Genomic DNA, 20,329 nt, shown 5'->3' with positions numbered 1-20,329 from the left:
TTCCCGGGTATATCGTGAGGGTTATTCCTGTCTGCTACCGTTTTCGGGTCGTGGGAGATGGTTGCAGGCTGACGTGTTGTTCAAACAGTCCAAATATAGCTTCAAACTGCGAGGCAAAATGGATAAGGTGAATAATCCAGTGCAGGCGATTAAGTCGGAACTACAGCTTCGTGGTGCCGAGAGACAGGAGGGAATGTTCGACTTACTGTTGTATTAACAGAATAAGCTTTCTCGAATCAAAGCTTGAAATTCGATAATTTATTAGATATACAGCCATGGAGAAGCATCACGCTGCGCCAATCTCAGTGATAGCAAACTTTGAAGTCGTTGTCCACGCTCAGGCGCTGTTTGAAATTAAACCCATGCTGCGACTTGCGGATATTAATATAGGCAAGAAGCCATACATGATTTCGATCAGCATCGCCTTTCCAAAAGGAACTCGCTGGAATGGTTTAACAACTCGAAATTTCTTTTTTCAGAGGTGCAATGCCGGTTGTATTAGCAAACAGTAAATGGTGCCATTTACATTGTCCCACGACATACTCGAGCGACTAAAGATAAATCAGGCACCTCGAGCACAGGCGGGTTCCTTTGGCAACCGGGTCTTGATCAGCGGAGTGGCGTCGTGCGGCTTTGAAGGACAGCAGAGGCAGGGTCTCAATTCACTGCACGTCAGGCCATGGTTGCTGGGCAAGTGAATGCCCACTTCAGAAGTTTTTATTCCTCTTCCACATCCTGGATCTCGCTTCAACCAACCGACAATCCCAGCTACGCGTCTAGCTACGAATATATGGCTTGGACTTGCTTCTTCGCGTCGAATTATGCGAATAACTTCGGTTACTCCTCTGTTGCCAGTGATTATCCGGCTAACCCTTCATCTATGATAGTACCTCGCATCCTTTCCCCAACGGCCCACTTCAACCTCCCATTCAGGCGTCTCTCCCACGCCAGGACTGGCCAGTTTTGAATCTTACAGCATGGTAATAACTACAACCGAGGACGGATATATGAAGAGCCGGAGTGCCGTGCCCAAAAATTTAAAATAGCGCTTTTACTTCTGTTTGAAACTCTGCACCAAGAGCTATCGGTTTCTAGTTCGTAAAGCTAACAAGGCACATGCGTCTCGGAGTCGATTCGAGGTTTGTTCGACCTGCAGGGGGTGTCAGCGCCCTACGCAGGTTTATCCCAGCCAAAAGGACTGCAGTGGAGGGGAGGGGAGACAGACATGAGGGTCATCGAAAAGGGCGAAGTGATTCCCCGGAGTGTCCCAACAAGCCCGGATGAAGCCGGTGCCATATTCATCCCATCCGAGGTACTTGCAGCTGCGCGCAATGTCGATCTAGCGTGTGTCTTCAGGGGAGTCATCTGCCCGGATGAACACCGTGGGAGGAAGCACGGATTCCGGAAACTGTTTGAACCCTGCGTTTCTTCGACTGCTGGACTGGCAGCTGGAAGCTGGATATCACATCGGGGAGCGTCTGAGGGTAATGGGCGGTAACTTCGGGTGTGGGAAAGATGCTGTCGATCATGATGATACCTTGCACGGTGTTTGGGGGAGTTGCATGAGTCGGGAGGCAACTTCTAATGCTAGACAGCCGCCCAGTGACCCTCCTGGATAGGTAAGTTGGTCAGGCATCACGCCTCATGATGTGACTGAGATGATCAACCGGTTCTCACCAGATGCGTGTAGACTACGCTCATTTGGCGCAGGCCATGGCTCCAGTCTCCTCCACTGTCAAACTTAGGATTACTGATGCCGTAAACCGGTCTATCCGAGCTCCCGAGGCAGAAAGCATTGTGGAAGAGGACCAACGAGGTGGCGGTCCCATCTAGTTGGGAATCTGACTGGATCAAGGACGGGCTTTGGTCCATGGCGAAATGGCGATAAGGAGTGTTACACCCGCCAGTGGGGTTCATCTCCACCGGCCAGGCAACCATGAAGCTCAGCGGTTAGCGAGCGGCTACCATGAATACCGAATTCGTCTCGAAGATTATAGATTCGATGTCACAGCAGGACACGACACGGCATCATATTTTGCACATATCCAGGCATCTGTGCTGACAATGGATCAAGGGAGACGGGAGTTTCTCGCCCGGAATAGCAGCACCACCCCCACGACGTTTGCGTCCACCTCCTCAAGCTCCAGCTCCAAGGACTTCACGAACGCTTGCGCAGTATCATCGACGTTGTGGAATATCCCCTTCCAGTTGTAGAGCATGATCCACAGTCTTCCGATCCAATTGTGGTGGACTTCCTGTCCCAGGACAGTCGCCCCGAACAAAGTCCTCTCGGGGGTCAGATTGTCCTTCAGATGGGCAAAGACGGTGGATTTGCGCTCCGAAGGAGGGGGAAGACAGTGTAGCAGGTACATCAGCGTGATGGAATCGAACTTGGTCTCGGCGGGAACAGGGATGGGTTCAAAAATGTCCGCTTGGAGGACGGTGGTTTTTTCGGGGCAGTTCATGCGGGCGGCTGCCTTGTCCAAACATGCGGTATTCATGTCAACGAGAGTCAACTGCTGAGGCCATTGTTTACCTTCGTGCTGCATCTCGTCGCGGTAGACAGCAGGGAAAAGGCCGGTTCCGACGCCAATATCCATATGCCGGGACCCGGTGTTGGCCACAAAGAACGCGTGGAGGACAAAGGGGGGCATCTCCAGACAAAGCGGTCGTTGAACCAGTGCACGAGGACATCGTAAACTCGGAGCCAAAAGCCCGAGTACCAATCATAGCCGCGTGTCTTTATTGCACCAGTGAGTCGGCGGAGTTATTTGCAGTCGATAGTACGTCAAGCAACCGCGGAGTACTTGAAGGACAGAAGATAGCGAAGAAACAGCGGGAAACGGGCAGGAATGGGACGGTGGAGTGTGCTCACTATCCGGGGACGAAGGGAAGGGGGGGGTTCCTGATCATCGAAGTCCATGGCCGAGGCGAGACCTCTGCAGTCGTTGGACATGGAAGGTTCTTCCATATCTCGTTGAGAAATTTCCAGGAAATTGACACAGTGTTGACAGGATAGTACTACGGCTATGTATTAGGGTTTCCCACGTGGAGACGTCATGTCGGCATCCCGAAGCTTGCTTTTGCACGACAGGACCACCTTTCTATTGGTTAGCTCTTACATCATTGACTTCGACTACTCCCGTGTTGCCATTGTCACCGTGGTAATTCGGCGTTCGTTTCATTCTACCACTAAGACATGCTGAATCTGGGGACCTCGAGGTGATGATAGGCGGAATGCTCCGCGGACTGGCTAGATGGCCACAGAGGGGGGGGAGCAGATAAATCAGAGGCGCGGAGAGAAGAGAGGAAGAGAAGTCTCTATAAGGCCTCAGACTGATAACCTGCCTTATCACCCTGCTATGATCCTATAACTTTGAAGTTAAGGCTGACCGTTAACCCCGTTACTTTTCCACTTCCCTCGCAATTTCTCTGAAGGAGTACTTCATCCTCCCACTTGTTTGTGCTGGGTTGAGACCCGACAGACACCATGACATCGGCGTAATCCATTGCCATCATAGGTACAGGCTGCCAACTCTCAGGCTCAGCCGCGTCGCCTTCTCGATTAATGGGACTTTCTCCAAAACCCGCGCAATGTCGCGTCAAAGCCGCCACATGATCGCTTCAATAGTGACGTTTTCTACAAGCCCGTCCTGGCATGACGAACTCCCCGGAGGCCTACTTCCTCGACCAGGATGTCTGGGTCTTTAATGCCTCATCCTTTCACATCTCACCGGCCGAGGCGGCAGCCATGGATCCTCAACAGCGATTGCTCCTGGAAACCGTGCACGAGTCCATCGAAAGAGCCGGACGGCGAGTGGAGCAGCTAGAGGGTTCATCGACGGGAGTCTATTGTGGAGTCATGCCCTGTGACTATGCAAAGTTGCTCATGGCGGACACCAATGCCCTACACCGTCCCTTTCTCCTCTCCGAGACACGACGACCGTGGTAGCCAACCGCATCTGCTACTTCTTTGACTGGCGTGGGCCCTCGTTTACCGTCGACACGGCGTGCTCCTCGGGTTTAACCGCATTGTATCTGGCCGTGGAGGCTTTGCGCAACAGAGAGTGCACGCTAGCTGTGGCGGCTGGGGCTAGTTTGATGCTTACCCCGGGCTCCTTCATCTAGGGCTCGCACATGCAGATACTGTCACCACAGGGCCGCAGCCACATGTGGGACGCGCGGGTAGATGGATGCGCCCGGGGCGAAGGGACGGCATCGGTGGTGCTAAAGCTCCTGAACGATGCGATGGCAGCTGGCGACCCGGTTGAATGCGTCATCCGTTCGACCGGGCTTCATGCCGATGGCCGTAATCAGTCCCTGACGATTCCCAACGCGAGCTGATACGTTCCACCTACGCTCGTGCAGGACTGGATCCGACCCGCGTGGAAGACCGCTGTCAATACTTTGATGCTCATGGCACGGGCACACCAGTAGGAGATCCACCGGAGGCTTCTGCTATTGCGAGCGCCTTCTTCTCCCCGGAGTCTCCGGCGGAGGATGTCATATGCGCAGGTTCGATAAAGATGCTGACCGGACACACCGAAGCCACGGCAGGCCTAGCTGGCGTCGTCAAGGCCTCGTTGGCCATTCAGCATGGTATCATCCCTCCTAACCTCCTGTTCCAGCAATTCAGCCCTGGTGTTGCTCAGCATGCCTCTCATCTCCGAGTTCCCACTCAGGCCCTGCCCTGGCCGGATCTCCCATCCAACACCCCCCGGCGCGTGTCAATCAACTTGTTTGGCTTTGATGGTGCGAATGCGCATGCCGTGTTGGAGTGTTTCAGTCAAGCTGGATCGGGTGCGGCCGACTCGGGCGTTCAAACCCTAAGTTCGGGGATACTCCCATTGGCATTCTCCGCTGCATCGGAAGAATCCCTTGAGGCAGTTCTGCGGCAGTATGAGAGCTTCCTCGCGTAGCATCCCACGATCGACTTACTGGATCTGGCCGGCTCACTCTTGACCAGACGATCGGTGCTCAGCCACCGCCTTGTTCTCACGGCTGACTCGTTTTAAGATGCACAGGAGAAGATCAAGCAGCAGTTATGACAACGCGCCGCGAAGCAACCCTCAACCATTACACGGCGGCGCCAGATTGGTGCTCAGAGTGTCTTGGCTGTCTTTCCGGGTCAGGGTGCGCAGTGGCCGCAGATGGGCCTGGATGTGATATCCACATGCACTCACGCAGCCTCGTGGTTGCAGGAGCTCCTGGACTCCTTCGAGACCCTCCCAGCCCAAGACTGGCCCAAGTTCACACTGCTCGATGAGCTGTCAGCCCCAGAGGTCATCTCCCGGCTCCACTCCGCAGCTTTCTCGCTTCCTATTCGCACAGCCCTACAGATAATCCAAATTCGAATTCTGCGTTCTCTCGGGATCGAATTCGCGGCCGTTGTTGGACACTCGTCCGGGGAGATTGGCGCAGCGTACGGAGCAGGACAATTGACCGCATTGGATGCCATCCGAATTGCGTATCTCCGTGAAGTTCCCGCGTCGCATGCGGGATGCCAGGGGCAATCGGGTGCCATGCTGGCATTTGGTATCTCGTGGGACCAAGCCCAGGCTATCTGCAGCGAAGCTCCCTACTCTGGGTGGGTCGTTGTCGCGGCCTCCAACTCCCCCACTAGCGTGAGGCTCTCGGGGGACAGCGACATGTTGTCCGAGTTGGAATGGCTCTTCGAAAGCCTGGAGCAATCCCCACGCCGTCTGCGAGTCGACACGGCCTATCACTCTCACCACATGGCTCCCTGCGCCGATCCTTACCTGTAGGCGATGAAGGCGTTCCCGATGGAGACTAGCAAGACCCCATCTGGCGTAAAATGGTTCTCCATTTTTTTTGACGGCCAGGTTATGGAGGATGTCGAGCCTTAATACCGGTGCAATAATATGCTTCGCCCCGTGCGCTTTTCGCAGGCGTTAATAGCCGCCATGGAACATGTTTCGGGTGTCGATGCCATCGTGGAAGTCGGACCTCATGCTGCCCTCCAGGGACCCACGTTACAGACTCTCTCCACGATCCAACCTGAACATGCCGATATGCCTTATATTTCCCTAGCTAATCGCAAATATGGCGGCGTCGAAGCCCTTGCTCTGGCGGTGGGCTCGTTCTGCGCGTATCTCGGAGGCAGAGTTCTTGATATTTCATCCTATGTCCGGCTATTCTCCCCGGCGCGGGATCTAATATATCTTCCGGGTCTACCTACATGCCCTTGTGATCATTGACACAGATTACTCTGCCGTTCCGCGGCTGAGCGACGCCTACATCCACCTTCCCTTGCCCGTCCACCCTCTGCTGGGAGCGACCAGTCCGGAGACCGGAGAGGGCGAGTGGCGATGGCGGAACTGCCTGCGGCCGCATGATCTTGAATGCCTGGACGCATACCGAGTGCAGTCCCAGACCGTGTTTCCAGCTACCGGCTATATTACCATGGCGCTCGAGGCATCCCAGGCCATGACTGGGCGACGGTCAATTCGACCCATGGACATCCATGGTCTGGCAATTGATCGCACGATGACCATCCCCGATGATACTCTCGGTGTGGAAATGCTCTTTACTCTTTCGCAGCTTGGTAGAGCGGATGGGGAACAGATAGCCCGGCCTTTACCTGTCAGGCTACTATGGATGGTATCCTGCGCTGCTGTGCATCGGGACGCATAGACGTTACGCTTGGGGCCCAGAAATCCACACTTCTGCCTCCCAAGGGCTCAACCGTGTCGGGAATGCGGCCTGTAGACTCGGACCATTTCTACGACGAGCTATCGAAGATTATGGGGGGGTCTGGACATGAGAGACCCGGCTCGGTTCCCCAATGTGCTCTGGTACCGCAACCCCAAGATGTGGCCATTGGTGGAGTATTACCGGCAGTCTGAAGTGCATACCGCCGGCTCGGAGCAAGCGCCTATTAAAACACAGTTGCTGGCGCGGCCAACTCGTCGCATGTGGCGGAGATCATCGCCGATGGGTTTCGGGGGAAATTGCGCCACAAGCTGCATCTCCCGGGCGATTCCGCTCTTGCAGGCACGACCTTACTAACGGAGGTTGGAGTCGACTCGCTCGTCGCGGTCGATCTACGCATGTGGTTCGTGAAGGAGTTGGGGGTTGATGTGCCGGTGTTGCAGCTCCTGGGGGGATCATCCATCGATGTCCTGGCTGGAGGTGCGGCTGATCGCCTCGATCCGGGGTTGGTTCCTTTGATTCAGACGGCATTGGCCGCGGCCTGAAGTGTCTATAAATGTGGAGGTGATGAAAGGGCTAGCCAGTATCGCTAAGTTTGTACTGCCATAATAGCCCAATTTGATTTGATAGCCGAAACATGGTTCTTGAAAGCAAGGCTTCTGTGGTTCCGCGGAGTCTTCCCAACCCGTGGTCCTTTACCGAGTGGTTACATTGATTGTTTAGCTTATCAGGCTACAGGTTACATGTCGATCCTACCAACAGATGTCGTCGAGAGTCTGGTGTCCGCGGACTTTCCGTGCACGGCATCCACTTAGGGTATCGGTTTATGTTTCCCTGGGTTGGCGGATTTGATCTTTCTATAGATCTCGGGTCAGTCCTCGCCTCATGCCTTACATGCCTTCCTGTCTGCACCTTCTTGACCTGCTGCCATCGTCATGCATACCTCTGCCTCCCAGGACTTCGTGTCCTTCGCCCTCAAGGCCCAGCATGAGTATGACGCGTCCAAGCCTCTCATCGTCGATGCCCACGACCCAACCCGGACACTCAACTCCACGCAGTTCCGACTGCTCGTGCATACCTTAATCGCCGGGTTCAAGGCCCAATCCCCTGTGCGAAGAGATTGTGTCCTCCTCCACCTGGCAAATCATCTAAGTCCCACCGCTTCCCCTTCCGACATAATCTCACCTTTTCAGGTCCTCTACCCGGCCCTATTCCTCTCCATCATCGGGGCAGGAGGCGTCTGCATGGGCTCGAGCCCGCACAGCCAGCGGGATGAACTTGATCATCTCGTCCGTCTCACCAACCCTCAGTGGATCATCGCCGAGGACGATGCCCTTCCAACCGTTCTTCCCGTCTCGGCCAAAAACAGCATCTCTGCTGAAAACATTCTCCTCCTGGATGACGTATCCCTGACATCTACTCTTAACTCCCTCAGGCCCGGGGCCCAATCTCAACCCCAGACTCCCCGACCTCGACCCCCAGAACAAACACCATCCTCACCCTCCTTCACCACGGCACCTCGCCTCCCCTCCCAGTCCCGTCTCATCTCCCTCCCTATGTTCCACCTGTTCAGCTCCCTCTGGACGCACCTCTTTCCTCTCCGCTACGGCCACCCCCGCTCTACATCCAGCGGGGCTTCAAAACCTCACCTCTTCCTGGACGCTATCCGGCAGTACGAAATCACAGAAACTTACCTCGTCCCCACCATGGTGCACTTGATCAACCAAGCCCCCAAGACACTGGACGTAACCAGATCAATATCTTCACTGCGATACGTAGACGTTCCTCGACGGAGAAATTCCAGGATTCCATGCACGAGCAATCCTGCGCGGGCCAGGTCTGGGGAGTTGTATATCCGCGGGCCGGGACTGTTTAAAGGACATATCGGCCACGGGGAGCAGGAGGACGTGGATGCTGAAGGATGGTTCCGCACCGGAGACGTTGCGTACGAGAAGAACGGGCAATACTTCATTGTGGGCCGGTCGAAGGCGTTGATTAAAGTGCGCGGGTAAGATCCTTCCCCCCTCCCGCCATGTCCCCATAACCTCCTCGCGTCGTTCTTTCTAGTGCTGTTTTTAGCTTCGCGGATGGGGATCTTGCGAGGCGCTGACGAATCTACTATCTACTAACTAACTAACTATCTAGGTCTCAAGTCTGTCCAACCGAGATCGAAGCCGTCCTGCTGCTGCACCCGCCCGTCAGCGATGTGGCGGTGACCGGAATCGTCTTGCCTGATGGGGGGGAGTACGGAAGCCCCGCGCGCGTATGTAGAGCTACAAGGTGTTGGATGGGATACTGTCCTTGGAACTGGCGAGCATGAATGAGCGGCGGGAGGCGCTGGCGGGATTACTTCAGAGGACAATCATGCTGCCGATTCGTATGATTGTGGGGATCGTGTCCGTCCAGATGGGCGATTCGTGTGCCAGAAGGTCGAACAGGCCGTTTCAGCCAGCGGATGTGGAACGTGTGGGAAAATCGAAAATCCCCCTATCCTGGCGGACTCCGCCTGACTAATCTGAAAGTCCTTGCCTTTTCCATTCTACTTCCTCATTGGAATTAGAGTCGTCCCGTTGCCCTATGCAACTAACCTTTTTCTCCCCCTATCTACTTGACCGCTGTGGGTGAAGAAGCATCGTGGGTCCTACCCGTGGACCCAATTTCCACCACTCGTCTACCGAGTGCTGCAAAGTCGGTGTGATGGCTATCTATCTATCTATCTAGCTATCTAGCTATCTAGCTAGCTAGCTGACTGGCTGCATGTCTTCATCTCCTCTCCTGAACTCCGTAGCATATGAATTAGTGGCAAGGGCAATATACCAACTATCTACAGTTTCCACGCGGCAGATACGAAGATTCGGCGGAGTGCGACGGAGTGCTCGGGGGTTTCCGGCGGGAAAGTTCCAGTTGGTCATGGAGCAAGCAAGTAAGCACTTGTCAAATTCTGCAAGAAGTCCATCGAGCACTAGTAAATAATGCACAACCACTGCTGCATCGCCAAGACAGGGGTTTGAACGGTAAAATGTGAATCAGCCACCGCAAGCCATGCCCAGACGCCAAAATGGTCTGACCGAGACCGTCTCATACCCGGACGCCATACGGAATACCGGACAGGCTAGAAGGCAAGCGCCTATCTAGGTGCAGCGTCACACCCATGAAGTCTAAATGGTTGACATTCGACACCCCGGGATTTGGCCCACTTCCACCCCTCTGTCTAGTTAACTATCTTGGATGGGTAGGGTGACTAATCGTAATTTGCAGCGTCCAAGCCTCTTCTCTACACGGTTGTGCGTGGCGTGGTTGGGGAGTTGGGCTGTTCGAGTAGTCTGTCTGGGTAGGGTCCCGGACTAAGGACGGTGTTATTGTGACAAATTTCGCTTCATAGCTCGTAAGGCTGGCTAATATAGGTCGAGATGCTATATTCTTACATGCATGAAATTGGTGGAAATTGATTACGCAGCATCTCCGACTGCAATACTTCCAGCTTCAGGGGTGTGATCCTGCAACCGCACGAGATAAACGTCAGCTGGGATCAGAAGATATGCCGCTAAATTACGCCACCTGCATGGTCGGATATCATGACCGACGGAGTTCTACGGAGCGAAGGGGGCCGGAGACGCTTTGGGGACGACATCCGCCGGTTAATCTCCGCCGCCGCGCGCTAGAACCCTAGATGGGGAAACGAAGCAGCCGGAACAAGTCTTGCTCCTGCCACGGGCAATCACATGACCTGTAGGGCGATGGCGATGTCTGAGGCTTCAGCTATGGCGGCTGGATATGGTGATGGTGATGGTGATGGTGGTTTGGAGGGAATGTTGCCTGTGGGGGAATGCTGTGGACGTGTAGGGTAACAGGCGTTGTAGATTCAATCTGTATGGTAGTTTTTCCCGGTCTACATGATCTCTTGGTTGATATAATTGTGACTGGATGTTTGGATATACTGAAACTATAGATACTATGTATATATATATATATATATATCGATGTCTGCGGTGCGGGTATATATTCCCCTCTGGGGAACCCCAACCACAGATATATATTTCCTGAGACTGGTAGGCACAAAACATCATCAAGCTACTTGGTTACGCATGTAAATTTCATCTTCTACAATTCTTTCCTTCTACTTCTACTAACACTGTTATGAGGGGAAGCAAGTTACCTCCAAGACAGACAGTATGACGAGGGTTGATGTTTCTTGATAGATCTCGAAGGTTGAACCGGGTTGAACCCCTGGTCCCAATGGGTCTAGGGCCCAGGGCCTGCCAGTTTCCTCCTGTCATGTCATCCAAGCAACGCGTCACGGGGCACAGAACATGAAGCAAGGCATGCTTCATCAACCGTTGGCAGGGCTGCAGCCTGCAACAATGGCAAGGGCCCTGAGCAGGGCAGTTACAGACGCTAAACCCTGCCGGACCCCCCACCCAACCAAATTTCCATGCCGGGAACGTGCGCGTACCAGCCTTCACAGCCCCCGGCAGCATGCAGATAGGGGAGGAAGGGAGCGCTACGGAGGGAGTAGACTAGAACCCTTGGCACCTCTGCTGCAGGTCTGCAGAGTGTTCACGACCTCCGATAGAGAGATAGACTACTCCGTATCGAGATATCTGGGAGAGAGATAGATATCCAGGCAGCAAAGAAAGGCCCCTCCCGGCAGAGGCACGAAAGATTGTACTCGTACCCTACTAAGCGGTTTTTGGGGGGGGGGGGGGGGTCCATTCATTGCACACCGTTCGCCATTCGCACTGGCTGTGCCTCTCGCGGGTGGGTCCGGTGGCCTTGAAAAGTGGAATGAAGATAACCGAATTGTGGATCTCCTGCAAAGGTTTTACCCCTTAGCGTGAGATTGAGGCATTTTGACTCTAGCGCGCGGGATGTGCGGGAATGAGGGAGGGAGGGAGGGAGGGAGGGAGGGTGAAGGTGTTCTTGGGATGCGAAGGGAATATCCACCTGACAGGAGCTGACAGATGGAGGGGGAGTGAGAAGTAGGTGGTGATACCGATGCCGATGGTGGTGGTTGGTTTACGCTGATCGCAGGCCCTCACATACTTCGGAAGAAATGATGGTCACATCAGGGCGGTGGTTCAAGCTTTCGATCGCACTCTATCCGAACCAGGGGCAACGCCTTCTGGACGCATCCACGACTGCCAAACCCTGCCTGCCAAGGGTGGCCTAAGTGCCGGGGGGTTCGATTCTGCAGCCCTCTTGGCGCGGCCCTGAAACCCCTAGAACGTTTCCACCGTTTCCACCCGGTCCACCCCGGTAGTGCGACGCCTGCAAGCCTACGCGTCCGCAATTCTGGTAATTCTTCTTCCATATTTCCTGACGTACGCATCCCCATCCGGGCTGCCCACCAACAACCCCAATCAGCGACCCGGATGACGTCCCTATCTCCCAGCAAACCACTCGCGTTGCAAGTTGCTCGTCCCACAATAATCTGACGAAGTAGCCCTACTCTAATTGAGCCGCAGATGCACCGTATGGGGCGAAGATCGGCAGACTGGTCAGGAACCGGCTTCCTGCAGGAAGGGAAGGGGAAAAGAAAAAAAAAAAAAAGAAAAAAGAAAAAAGAGACACGCGGTACTATTCACGCATGTTGATTCACTCCTCCTGGCCAGGAGAGTAGCTGATGAAGATTCCTCATCCAAACACCTCACCTCGTCTCAGGACAAGCCACTCACCCACCACTGGCAAGTCGAAAGCAAGTCCTCCGTAGCCAGAACAAATTAGAGTCGGCCGGATCAAGGCTCTGATCCGTGGGTGGGACCCCGACTGAAACCCGGTGTGTTTAACTTGATTACGCTTTCAGCACGGGAAGTGGAGGATCATTAAGGGGCTCCCCCACCGAAGCCTTCCAGCCATTCTAGCCATGGCTGCAACTCACCCTCACATCTCGACGCCAGAGATTAGCTTTCCGGCCAGCGATGCCAGAACGCCCCGGAAAAAGAAACAAGGCCATGCATGGTGTGACCGAGGCCGCGTCACAGCCATCACCGGCTCTCTCTCTCTCTCTCCCCCTCTCTCTCGCTGGCCAGCAGTTTAAATAACCTCGTTTCCCCGGCCCAAACCTAACTTTCCCATCCAGCAATTCACATTCTTTCTCTCCACCCATTCATTCTTTCTCTCGCACTCCTCCTGCGATTTCCAATCTTTCTTGATTTCTTAATCTTCAACCCCCCTTCAACCGTCAGCATGCGTCAGTACTCGCGTGCCGCCGCCGCCGCCGTGGCACTGGCTGCCACCGCGAAGGCCACCAACACTGCCTCCCTGAGCTCTCTCTGCACCGTCGCCAACGTCCAGGCTGCTCTCCCCGCCAACGGAACCCTCCTCGGAATCGACCTGCTCCCCTCCACCGTCACCGCCGAGACCTCCTCCGACCAGCAGTCCGGCTCTGACTACTGTGCCGTCAGCGTCTCCTACGTTCACACCGGTACCACCGATGAGATCGTCCTCAACTACGGCTTCCCCAGCCCCGCCGACTTCAGCAACCGCTTCTACGTTGCCGGTGGCTTCGGTTACTCCCTGGGTACCTCCAGCACCGGTGGTCTCGAGTACGGCGCTGTCGGTGGTGCCACTGACGCTGGATACGGCGCTCTGACCGGTACTACCGTCGATGAGGTCAACATCAAGGGTAACGGTACCATCAACTGGGACCCCATCTTCATGTTCGCCTACCAGGCTCTTGGAGAGCTCACCACCGTCGGAAAGCCCCTCACCCGTGCCTTCTACGGCCTCGACAGCGACGCCAAGATCTACACCTACTACGAGGGTTGCTCCGATGGCGGTCGCCAGGGAATGTCCCAGATCCAGCGCTACGGAGCCGAGTACGATGGTGCCATCATCGGTGCCCCTGCCTTCCGCTACGGCCAGCAGCAGGTGAACCACCTGTTCTCCAGCGTGGTCGAGCAGACCCTGGACTACTACCCCCCCACCTGCGAGATGGAGAAGATCGTCAACGCCACCATCGCTGGCTGTGACGCCCTTGACGGCCGTGTTGACGGTGTCATCTCCCGTTCCGACCTGTGCCAGCTGGAGTTCAACCTGACCTCCATCATCGGCGAGTCCTACTACTGCGCCGCTGAGACCTCCGCCTCCCTCGGCTTCAACTTCAACAAGCGTAACGACGGCTCTTCCGTCTCCACCACCCCCGCCCAGCGCGGTAACGTTACTGCCAAGGGTGTTGAGGTTGCCCAGAAGATCTACGACGGTCTGTTCTCCTCTGCTGGAGAGCGTGCGTACCTCTCTTACCGTATCGGTGCCGAGTTCACCGATGGTGAGACCGCCTACGACAACACCACCGGCACCTGGGGCGTGTAAGTGCTCAAACCTTTCCCAAACCTTTCCCAGTCATTTATATCGATGCTAATTGATCAATTAGCGACATTCCGTCAACCGGCGGGGAGTTCGTGGGCCGTTTCATCGAGCTCCAGGACGTTGACAACCTGTCCACCCTCGAGGGAGTCACCTACGACACCCTGATTGAGTGGATGAACGAGGCCATGGTTCTCTACATGGACACCCTCCAGACCACTCTCCCCGACCTGACCACCTTCGAGTCCACCGGCGGAAAGATCATCCACTACCACGGAGAGTCTGACCCCTCTGTCCCCACCGCTTCTTCCGTCCACTACTGGCAGTCCGTTGCCCGTACCATGTACCCCTCTCTGTCCACCGCCGACGCCCTTGAGAAGCTCAAGACCTGGTACCAGCTGTACCTCGTCCCCGGTGCTGCTCACTGTGGCCGCAACACCCTCCAGCCCGACGGTCCCTTCCCCGAGGACAACATGGAGACCATGATCCAGTGGATCGAGAACGGTGTCCAGCCCGCCTGGCTCAACGCTACCGTCGATGCCGGCCAGTACGACGGTGAGGTCCAGCAGCTCTGCCAGTTCCCCAAGCGTCCCCTCTGGAAGAACGGCGCGTGGGAGTGTGAGACCGATGCTGAGGGTGCCGAGACCTTCTACTACAACTTCCCCGCCTTCAAGACCCCCGTCTTTTAAGCGGTTGAATCGGGAGTGACCAGTCGACCTGGGATGTAACAGCCAGGGTGGAGTGTTACTGATACTTGTACATTAACATATTTACCTAGACAAGTTCAACTTTAATATACATTCTTTGGACATTTACAATCTTCTCCAGTAGCGATCGTATCTCAGTCATCCGTACCTCTTTCTCTTCTGCTAGACTTGCTTTCTCTTCTACAATATCATTGACATTCCATGAGCCAGCCAGAGCTCTGCAGGGTGGTTGAAAAAAAACCGCATACCAGCACTCGGAGAAGCGCGACGTTCGTTTTAAGGTTATCGATCGATCAGATAACGCCGATGCTCACCACGCCGCGTTGGATGCCTCAGTCCTCCTCCGCTCCTGCCTCGCCATTCCGACATCTCTGCCATAGTTCCTTTCATTGCAACTTAATCGACTGCTTTACTCCTGGTCAGATTTCCCCTGGACTCCTCATCATCCACTGTAGGCAGTGAAACGACACAATTTTCACTCCCGCATTTGTGTCCTCTTCATCACACTTCTGCTGCTGTGGATGCACACTGGTCGCCCGCTGTCGGGGACCTGAGATGTGGTATCGACGCAGTAGTGACTCGAAAACCAAAACAACCCATAATGCGATCGCTATCTTAGCGGGACAGAAGCAAGGAACGCGCATCGCACCCCAACTTCGGAATAGGACTAAACCGGGGGAAGGGAAAGTCATACATCTCCGGCCCGCGCGGCGCGGGTGGACCGTACGGCCGATCTCGCTGTAAAAATAATCACTAATTGCCCATCGCGATGATCCCGCCATTGCTCAGGCCACGGCGGGGATAGATTTCTCCCCGGCGCGGGAGAACTGGGGCCATAGTCTGATGCGTCGGCCCGTCTGGTATTTAGTGAGTGACTCAGATAATTGGTGATGCCACTGTTGAACTTGTTGTTTGTTGACTGCAGATTGAGGATATAAAATACTTGAATGGTGGAACTAGCGTAGCCCATCTTTAAGAATATCGTTGTTGGTGTGTTTTTGCCGGATAGTATCATCGCTGTCTTTGACGCAATTGAGTAAACTGATGTCGAAGAAGGGTCATGAATCGGTTCGAGGGAGTGGATTATATGCCTATAGAATTACTTCTGAGGATACAATACTTGTAATTATATTAATAATAATCGTCCTCTTCTTTGCAGAGAAATATCACGCAGCTAATGAGTATCTTATGTATCCAACAATGTCGCGAGGGAAGAGAAATATAGAGAAATAGTCCGCGATTGATAGTTTTAGGCGTGAATCTCAGGTACTACTGACGCATCGCGAGACATTACACCTTCTTCTTACACCCCTCACCTCTCACATCTATGACTCACCACCTGTCCACTGTCTCTGACCTCGCTGTCACCTCCCACCTCCAGGCTTATTATTACTGATCATCACAGTAAGACTGTTACCAAACGTTTTTTATCTTACCATTTACATAGGAATAATGGTAATAGCAGCAGTAGCAGCAGCAGCAGCAGGAGTAGTAGGATTCATTAGCCTGACGTATCCGGCCTACTACAGCCTGCTGTGCAAGCGCCCCCTCGATTCCAGAGACGAGGCTTTTCTCGCTATGATGTAAATATATATTTCGCCCCGTAACATGGGGTCCACCCCTTGATCTAAAATGCGAGGTGTGGGATATTTGCTCTTTGTGTTGAGATGTTGTTGAATGCACGGCCAGCAGAAGGTATGGCGGAATTTATTACAGAATTAAACCAAAAGGTAGGATTTGAGCGGCGCGACGAGTGTGGTGTGTCTAGCCAATCGGTCGACAGCAAAAGATCGAACATCTGCTCCATGGGGGAGCGTGGTGGTGGTGGCCACTATTACTGCTGGAGTGATGTTAGACGTGCGATGGCATCCGAGGAGGACTGAACACTGGACAGTAACAATCAGCGTATTGCCTCGCAGGTAAAACATTTTCATAAGCAGACGTCAGACTCTTGGCTTCCACCCACCCGCTGGAATACTCACTCGGACTGTGCAGGTGCGCAACAGCATCATTCTCTGCTAGAATGGTGTCAACATAGTACGTGGAGACCTGCGGACTGGTGACGGGGGCATCGGAAGGGGATAAAAGAGGAATAAAGCCCCGGCCAGAGATTGCTTGTCAGGAATAATATGCTTGGGGGTAAGACGTGACTGCGAGGTAAGACATGGCTGAGAGATGAGGCGGTTGAGAAGTTGAGGTTAGGAGGGAGGAGGTGAAAGGAAGGAGGAAAGTGTAGGGGATGCCTGAGGTTCGTGCCTGCCAGAGACTGCCCTGTGCTGCCTTGCGCGGCAGGCAAATTCATTCCCCCTCGCGAGGCATTTTCTCATGCGACAGCCTTTGACATTATTACAGATACCAATATCTACATGACCCTCCTGTTGATCAATTTGGCCCATTCCAGCACGACTATACCGCACGCGGAAGGTGGGGCGGGCAGCCCCACTCGGTGACGATGAGTCGAAATGAGTCAATCTGACTGGAGGTGACTGACTGATGAGTATCTAGCTTGTTTGCAGTTCGTCCATGTGGATCTTCAGATCTTAAAAGCTCCCTTTCCTCTTCATCATTACACCATTATACACAAAACCATACAACCCCTGCCACTACTCCCTCCTTTCCCTCATCAAGATCTCGGAACCATGACCGCCCTCACATTCTACGACATTGCCATGCGCCCCCCGGTGACCAAGACCTGCTGCAGCCCGAACCCGTGGAAAGCCCGGCTGGCGCTGAACTTCAAGGGCGTGGCGTACACGACCTCGTGGGTGAAGCTGCCCGAAGTGGCCCCCGTCCGCCGCGGGCTCGGCCTGCCCGCCGGTCGCAAGTTTGCCGACGGGACGGACTTCTGCACGCTCCCCATCGTCTCCGATCCCACCACCGGCTCCCTGATCGGGGATTCCTTCGACATCGCCGTCTACCTGCAGAAGACGTACCCCGACTCCGGCGCAGGCAACCTGTTCCCCGAACAATCGCTCGACTACACCTTCACCACCGATGGGCCGCTGATGGTGCCGCTCTCCGAGCGGAACGATATCGAGTTTGGCGATTACGCCCGATTCAACACCAGCATCGATGCCCTCTTTACCTCGCACGTGGCGCTCATGCAAAATATGCCGCTGGATCCGGAAACCGCCGAGCAGACCAAGGCCGAATTCGTCCGGCGGGCGGGCGTCTCCTCCTGGGATGATTTTGCGATCACGAGCGAGATGAGAGAGAACATCAAGACTTCCTTCCACGATGCCCTGGGGGAGCTCGCTAAGCTGTTTTCGAGGGATAGGAGCGGGCCGTTCCTCCTCGGACAACAGGCCAGCTACGCCGATCTGATCGTGGGCGGCTGGCTGCGGATGATGGGCGTGACGATGCCCGAGGCGGAGTGGGAAGAGGCCCGGGGCTGGCACAACGGTGCCTTTGGGCGGTTGTATGATGCGTTGCAGGAGTACGCGGAGGTCAAATAGGAAAGGCAATTGTCAGTCAGAAGTCTGGTAGTCGGAAATTGCGGTTGGCGTCCCCGTTTTTGTTTTTGTTTTCTTTCTTTTTTTTTTTTTTTCGCAACCGCACTATCGGAACGAATGTCATTCCTAGAAATCTCGAGCAGTGTCACCATGTAAACATAACATCGTATGTTCCACCCTTGGGCCTTGACCTTTTTGAACTCCTGGCCTCGAGGGATTCTGCAACATCGGTGACCCGGGTGCACGGACCAGTTTTAAGGCTGAGGATCGTATCATTTCACAACCTGTCAAACAGATGGAATCCTCGCAGGAAGATTGGGAGCTGCATGAGCGTTCAATTTGGCTATATATCTTGCATGGACTTTGCTGTAGCCCAGCGTGGGGAGAACGAGCATGAGAAATGGTTGGAAACTTGATAGTACTACTAGGTTCGCTGCCAAAACCATGGTGCTATCGGCTGGATTGCAGAACTGCCTCTTCCCCGCTCAACAGCCTCAGGCTACCAGGCCAGCGACCGATTGCGCCATCGCCGGCGTGGGACCTCGCCCGATCCGGGTTACGTACCGAGTGAGATAATCGGAACAGTCTCTTGGCCATCAGTCCCCCGCGCCGTGCTTGATACTAGACAATATGGGTATCAATTGATGCGGAAAGATCAGCTGCATCCACCTGCGGACATCTGATCCAATCTGTCGATGCAATGCTCTGTAATTCTCGATGAAAGGGATAGAACTTTGGGTGTTGACCTCACCTGGGTCGTATACTCCTTGTGTAACCCGGTGCCTGGCGCCCCGGTCATGATTGGCCGTGCTCAATCTATGTAGATTCACCCCCCCCCCCCCAACACCCTCAACAACACATGACCCCCTCGCCCTAGCCCTCTTCCCACCGGATTTCCTTTCTTCTCGTTCCTTCTCTCCCTCTTCTTCTTCTTCTCCTTTCTCCCCTTGGCCACCTCGTTCTTTTTGCCCCTGCGCTGCCCCCCGTTCCCCCGTCAATCGTTGTGAGTCTTGTGGGAGCATTGTGAGAGTTGAGAGTGCTGTACAAGTCTAACTGTACCTTGTCCGGCTTAGAAAGAGATTTCTACGTCGTCTGCTGCTACTTCTGCTGCTGAGCTTTGTGTGAGTCTTGTCTGGTTACTGTCAAGAGTTGAGAATGAGGCATGAGTCTGACTGTACCATGTCCGGCTTAGCTTCTTCTGCGTCCGCTGCTGCTGCTGCTGCTGAGATTCGCGTGAGTCTTGTCCGATTACTGTGAAGACTTGAGAATAAGGCATGAGTCTGACTGTACCATGTCTGACTTAGCTTCTCCTGCCCCCGCTTCTGCTACTGCTGCTTCTGCTGCTCCTTCTGCTGCTATTTTCCCTGGGTGAGTATCGTCTGATTGCCGTGAAGACTTGCGAGTCGTGTATGGTTCGAAATCTTAATAAGTTTTAGGAAGACTCCCCGCCCGCCCGCCACCCCACCGCCCAGCCATGACAGTAAGTGATCCACTTATATCTCATTGCTTTGTGCCCTTGGGGCTGGAAGGACTGTACATTGACTAACACTCTGTAATGTAGCCCACGTGCTTCCATTGCCAAATGGGGGGGCATATGCCCCATGAATGCCCCAGCCATGCCATCTATTTGGGCCTACGCGCATGGGTAAGCAAAGGGCTGGCCATAGGATATGTCTCAATGCTAATGAGTATGAAGGGGCGTGAGATTATGCGTGACCGAGAGGCACGAGGACGAGGACGAGGACGAGGAGGAGGAGGAGGAGGACGAGGAGGAGGAAGAGGAGGAGGAGGAGGAGGAGGAGGAGGAAGAGGAGCAATTGGTGGAGGAAGAGGAGGGAGAAGAGGGCGAGGAGGGCGAGGAGGAAGAGGTGGGCGTGGTGGTGGGCGTGGTGGTAGTGGTGGCCACCACGCCCCCCCGCCCAGCACCAGCACCAGCACCAGCACCAGCACCAGCACCAGCACCACCACCAGCAGGTGCCGCCCCCTCCGCCGGCGAAGCGCCCCCTCCCTCCCCCCCAGACCAGGTGCCGCCTCCCCGCCCACCGACCAGGAGCCCGCTGCCCCCGCCCTCCACCAAGCTCCCCTGCCCCGGCCGCCGGCGGCCAGGTGCCTCCTCCCCCCGCCAGTGACGGCCAGCTCCCCTCTGGAGAGGACGGAAAATAGTGCCACCGCCGCCCCTCAGCGTGATGAATC

The 20,329-nt window shown here is 54.8% G+C and overlaps 8 protein-coding genes across 8 annotated transcripts; 6 read left to right on the top strand and 2 right to left on the bottom strand.

The window, feature by feature from the left end:
• Positions 1 to 1,180: 1,180 nt before the first annotated feature.
• On the bottom strand, positions 1,181 to 1,872 carry BO70DRAFT_395082 (uncharacterized protein; the record flags this gene model as incomplete). Its single annotated transcript, XM_025546510.1, has 2 exons — positions 1,181 to 1,339; positions 1,678 to 1,872. The coding sequence occupies 2 exons, from the start codon at positions 1,870 to 1,872 to the stop codon at positions 1,181 to 1,183; spliced, it is 354 nt and encodes a 117-aa protein (XP_025400502.1).
• Positions 1,873 to 2,069: 197 nt separating this feature from the next.
• On the bottom strand, positions 2,070 to 2,793 carry BO70DRAFT_423065 (uncharacterized protein; the record flags this gene model as incomplete). The annotated part of the gene is made up of 1 exon (XM_025547586.1): positions 2,070 to 2,793. The coding sequence occupies exon 1, from the start codon at positions 2,652 to 2,654 to the stop codon at positions 2,070 to 2,072; it is 585 nt and encodes a 194-aa protein (XP_025400501.1). The 5' UTR covers positions 2,655 to 2,793.
• Positions 2,794 to 3,658: 865 nt separating this feature from the next.
• Positions 3,659 to 5,765, top strand: BO70DRAFT_370062 (thiolase-like protein; the record flags this gene model as incomplete). Its single annotated transcript, XM_025544717.1, has 6 exons — positions 3,659 to 3,854; positions 3,884 to 4,080; positions 4,129 to 4,282; positions 4,318 to 4,886; positions 5,064 to 5,624; positions 5,661 to 5,765. 6 exons carry the CDS (start codon positions 3,659 to 3,661, stop codon positions 5,763 to 5,765), a joined length of 1,782 nt encoding a protein of 593 aa, XP_025400500.1.
• A 159-nt stretch (positions 5,766 to 5,924) lies between these two features.
• Positions 5,925 to 7,217, top strand: BO70DRAFT_395079 (uncharacterized protein; the record flags this gene model as incomplete). Its single annotated transcript, XM_025546509.1, has 4 exons — positions 5,925 to 6,189; positions 6,224 to 6,565; positions 6,655 to 6,843; positions 6,910 to 7,217. 4 exons carry the CDS (start codon positions 5,925 to 5,927, stop codon positions 7,215 to 7,217), a joined length of 1,104 nt encoding a protein of 367 aa, XP_025400499.1.
• A 390-nt stretch (positions 7,218 to 7,607) lies between these two features.
• Positions 7,608 to 9,186, top strand: BO70DRAFT_395078 (acetyl-CoA synthetase-like protein; the record flags this gene model as incomplete). The annotated part of the gene is made up of 3 exons (XM_025546508.1): positions 7,608 to 8,680; positions 8,818 to 8,884; positions 8,944 to 9,186. 3 exons carry the CDS (start codon positions 7,608 to 7,610, stop codon positions 9,184 to 9,186), a joined length of 1,383 nt encoding a protein of 460 aa, XP_025400498.1.
• A 3,672-nt stretch (positions 9,187 to 12,858) lies between these two features.
• Positions 12,859 to 14,666, top strand: BO70DRAFT_428039 (tannase and feruloyl esterase; the record flags this gene model as incomplete). Its single annotated transcript, XM_025547936.1, has 2 exons — positions 12,859 to 13,979; positions 14,045 to 14,666. The coding sequence occupies 2 exons, from the start codon at positions 12,859 to 12,861 to the stop codon at positions 14,664 to 14,666; spliced, it is 1,743 nt and encodes a 580-aa protein (XP_025400497.1).
• A 2,617-nt stretch (positions 14,667 to 17,283) lies between these two features.
• BO70DRAFT_360776 (uncharacterized protein) lies at positions 17,284 to 18,231 on the top strand. The gene has a single exon (XM_025542870.1). The coding sequence runs from the start codon at positions 17,324 to 17,326 to the stop codon at positions 18,137 to 18,139; it is 816 nt and encodes a 271-aa protein (XP_025400496.1). The 5' UTR covers positions 17,284 to 17,323; the 3' UTR covers positions 18,140 to 18,231.
• Positions 18,232 to 19,427: 1,196 nt separating this feature from the next.
• BO70DRAFT_423058 (uncharacterized protein) lies at positions 19,428 to 20,265 on the top strand (the record flags this gene model as incomplete). Its single annotated transcript, XM_025547585.1, has 4 exons — positions 19,428 to 19,504; positions 19,573 to 19,616; positions 19,751 to 19,781; positions 19,833 to 20,265. 4 exons carry the CDS (start codon positions 19,428 to 19,430, stop codon positions 20,263 to 20,265), a joined length of 585 nt encoding a protein of 194 aa, XP_025400495.1.
• Between the last annotated feature and the right edge of the window lie 64 nt (positions 20,266 to 20,329).

This window comes from Aspergillus heteromorphus (genome assembly GCF_003184545.1).
Source record: "Aspergillus heteromorphus CBS 117.55 chromosome Unknown BO70scaffold_8, whole genome shotgun sequence".
Classification (NCBI taxonomy): Eukaryota; Fungi; Ascomycota; class Eurotiomycetes; order Eurotiales; family Aspergillaceae; genus Aspergillus; species Aspergillus heteromorphus.
Note: the sequence above shows the minus strand (reverse complement) of the source record. Positions and strands in the feature narration are given on the sequence as shown.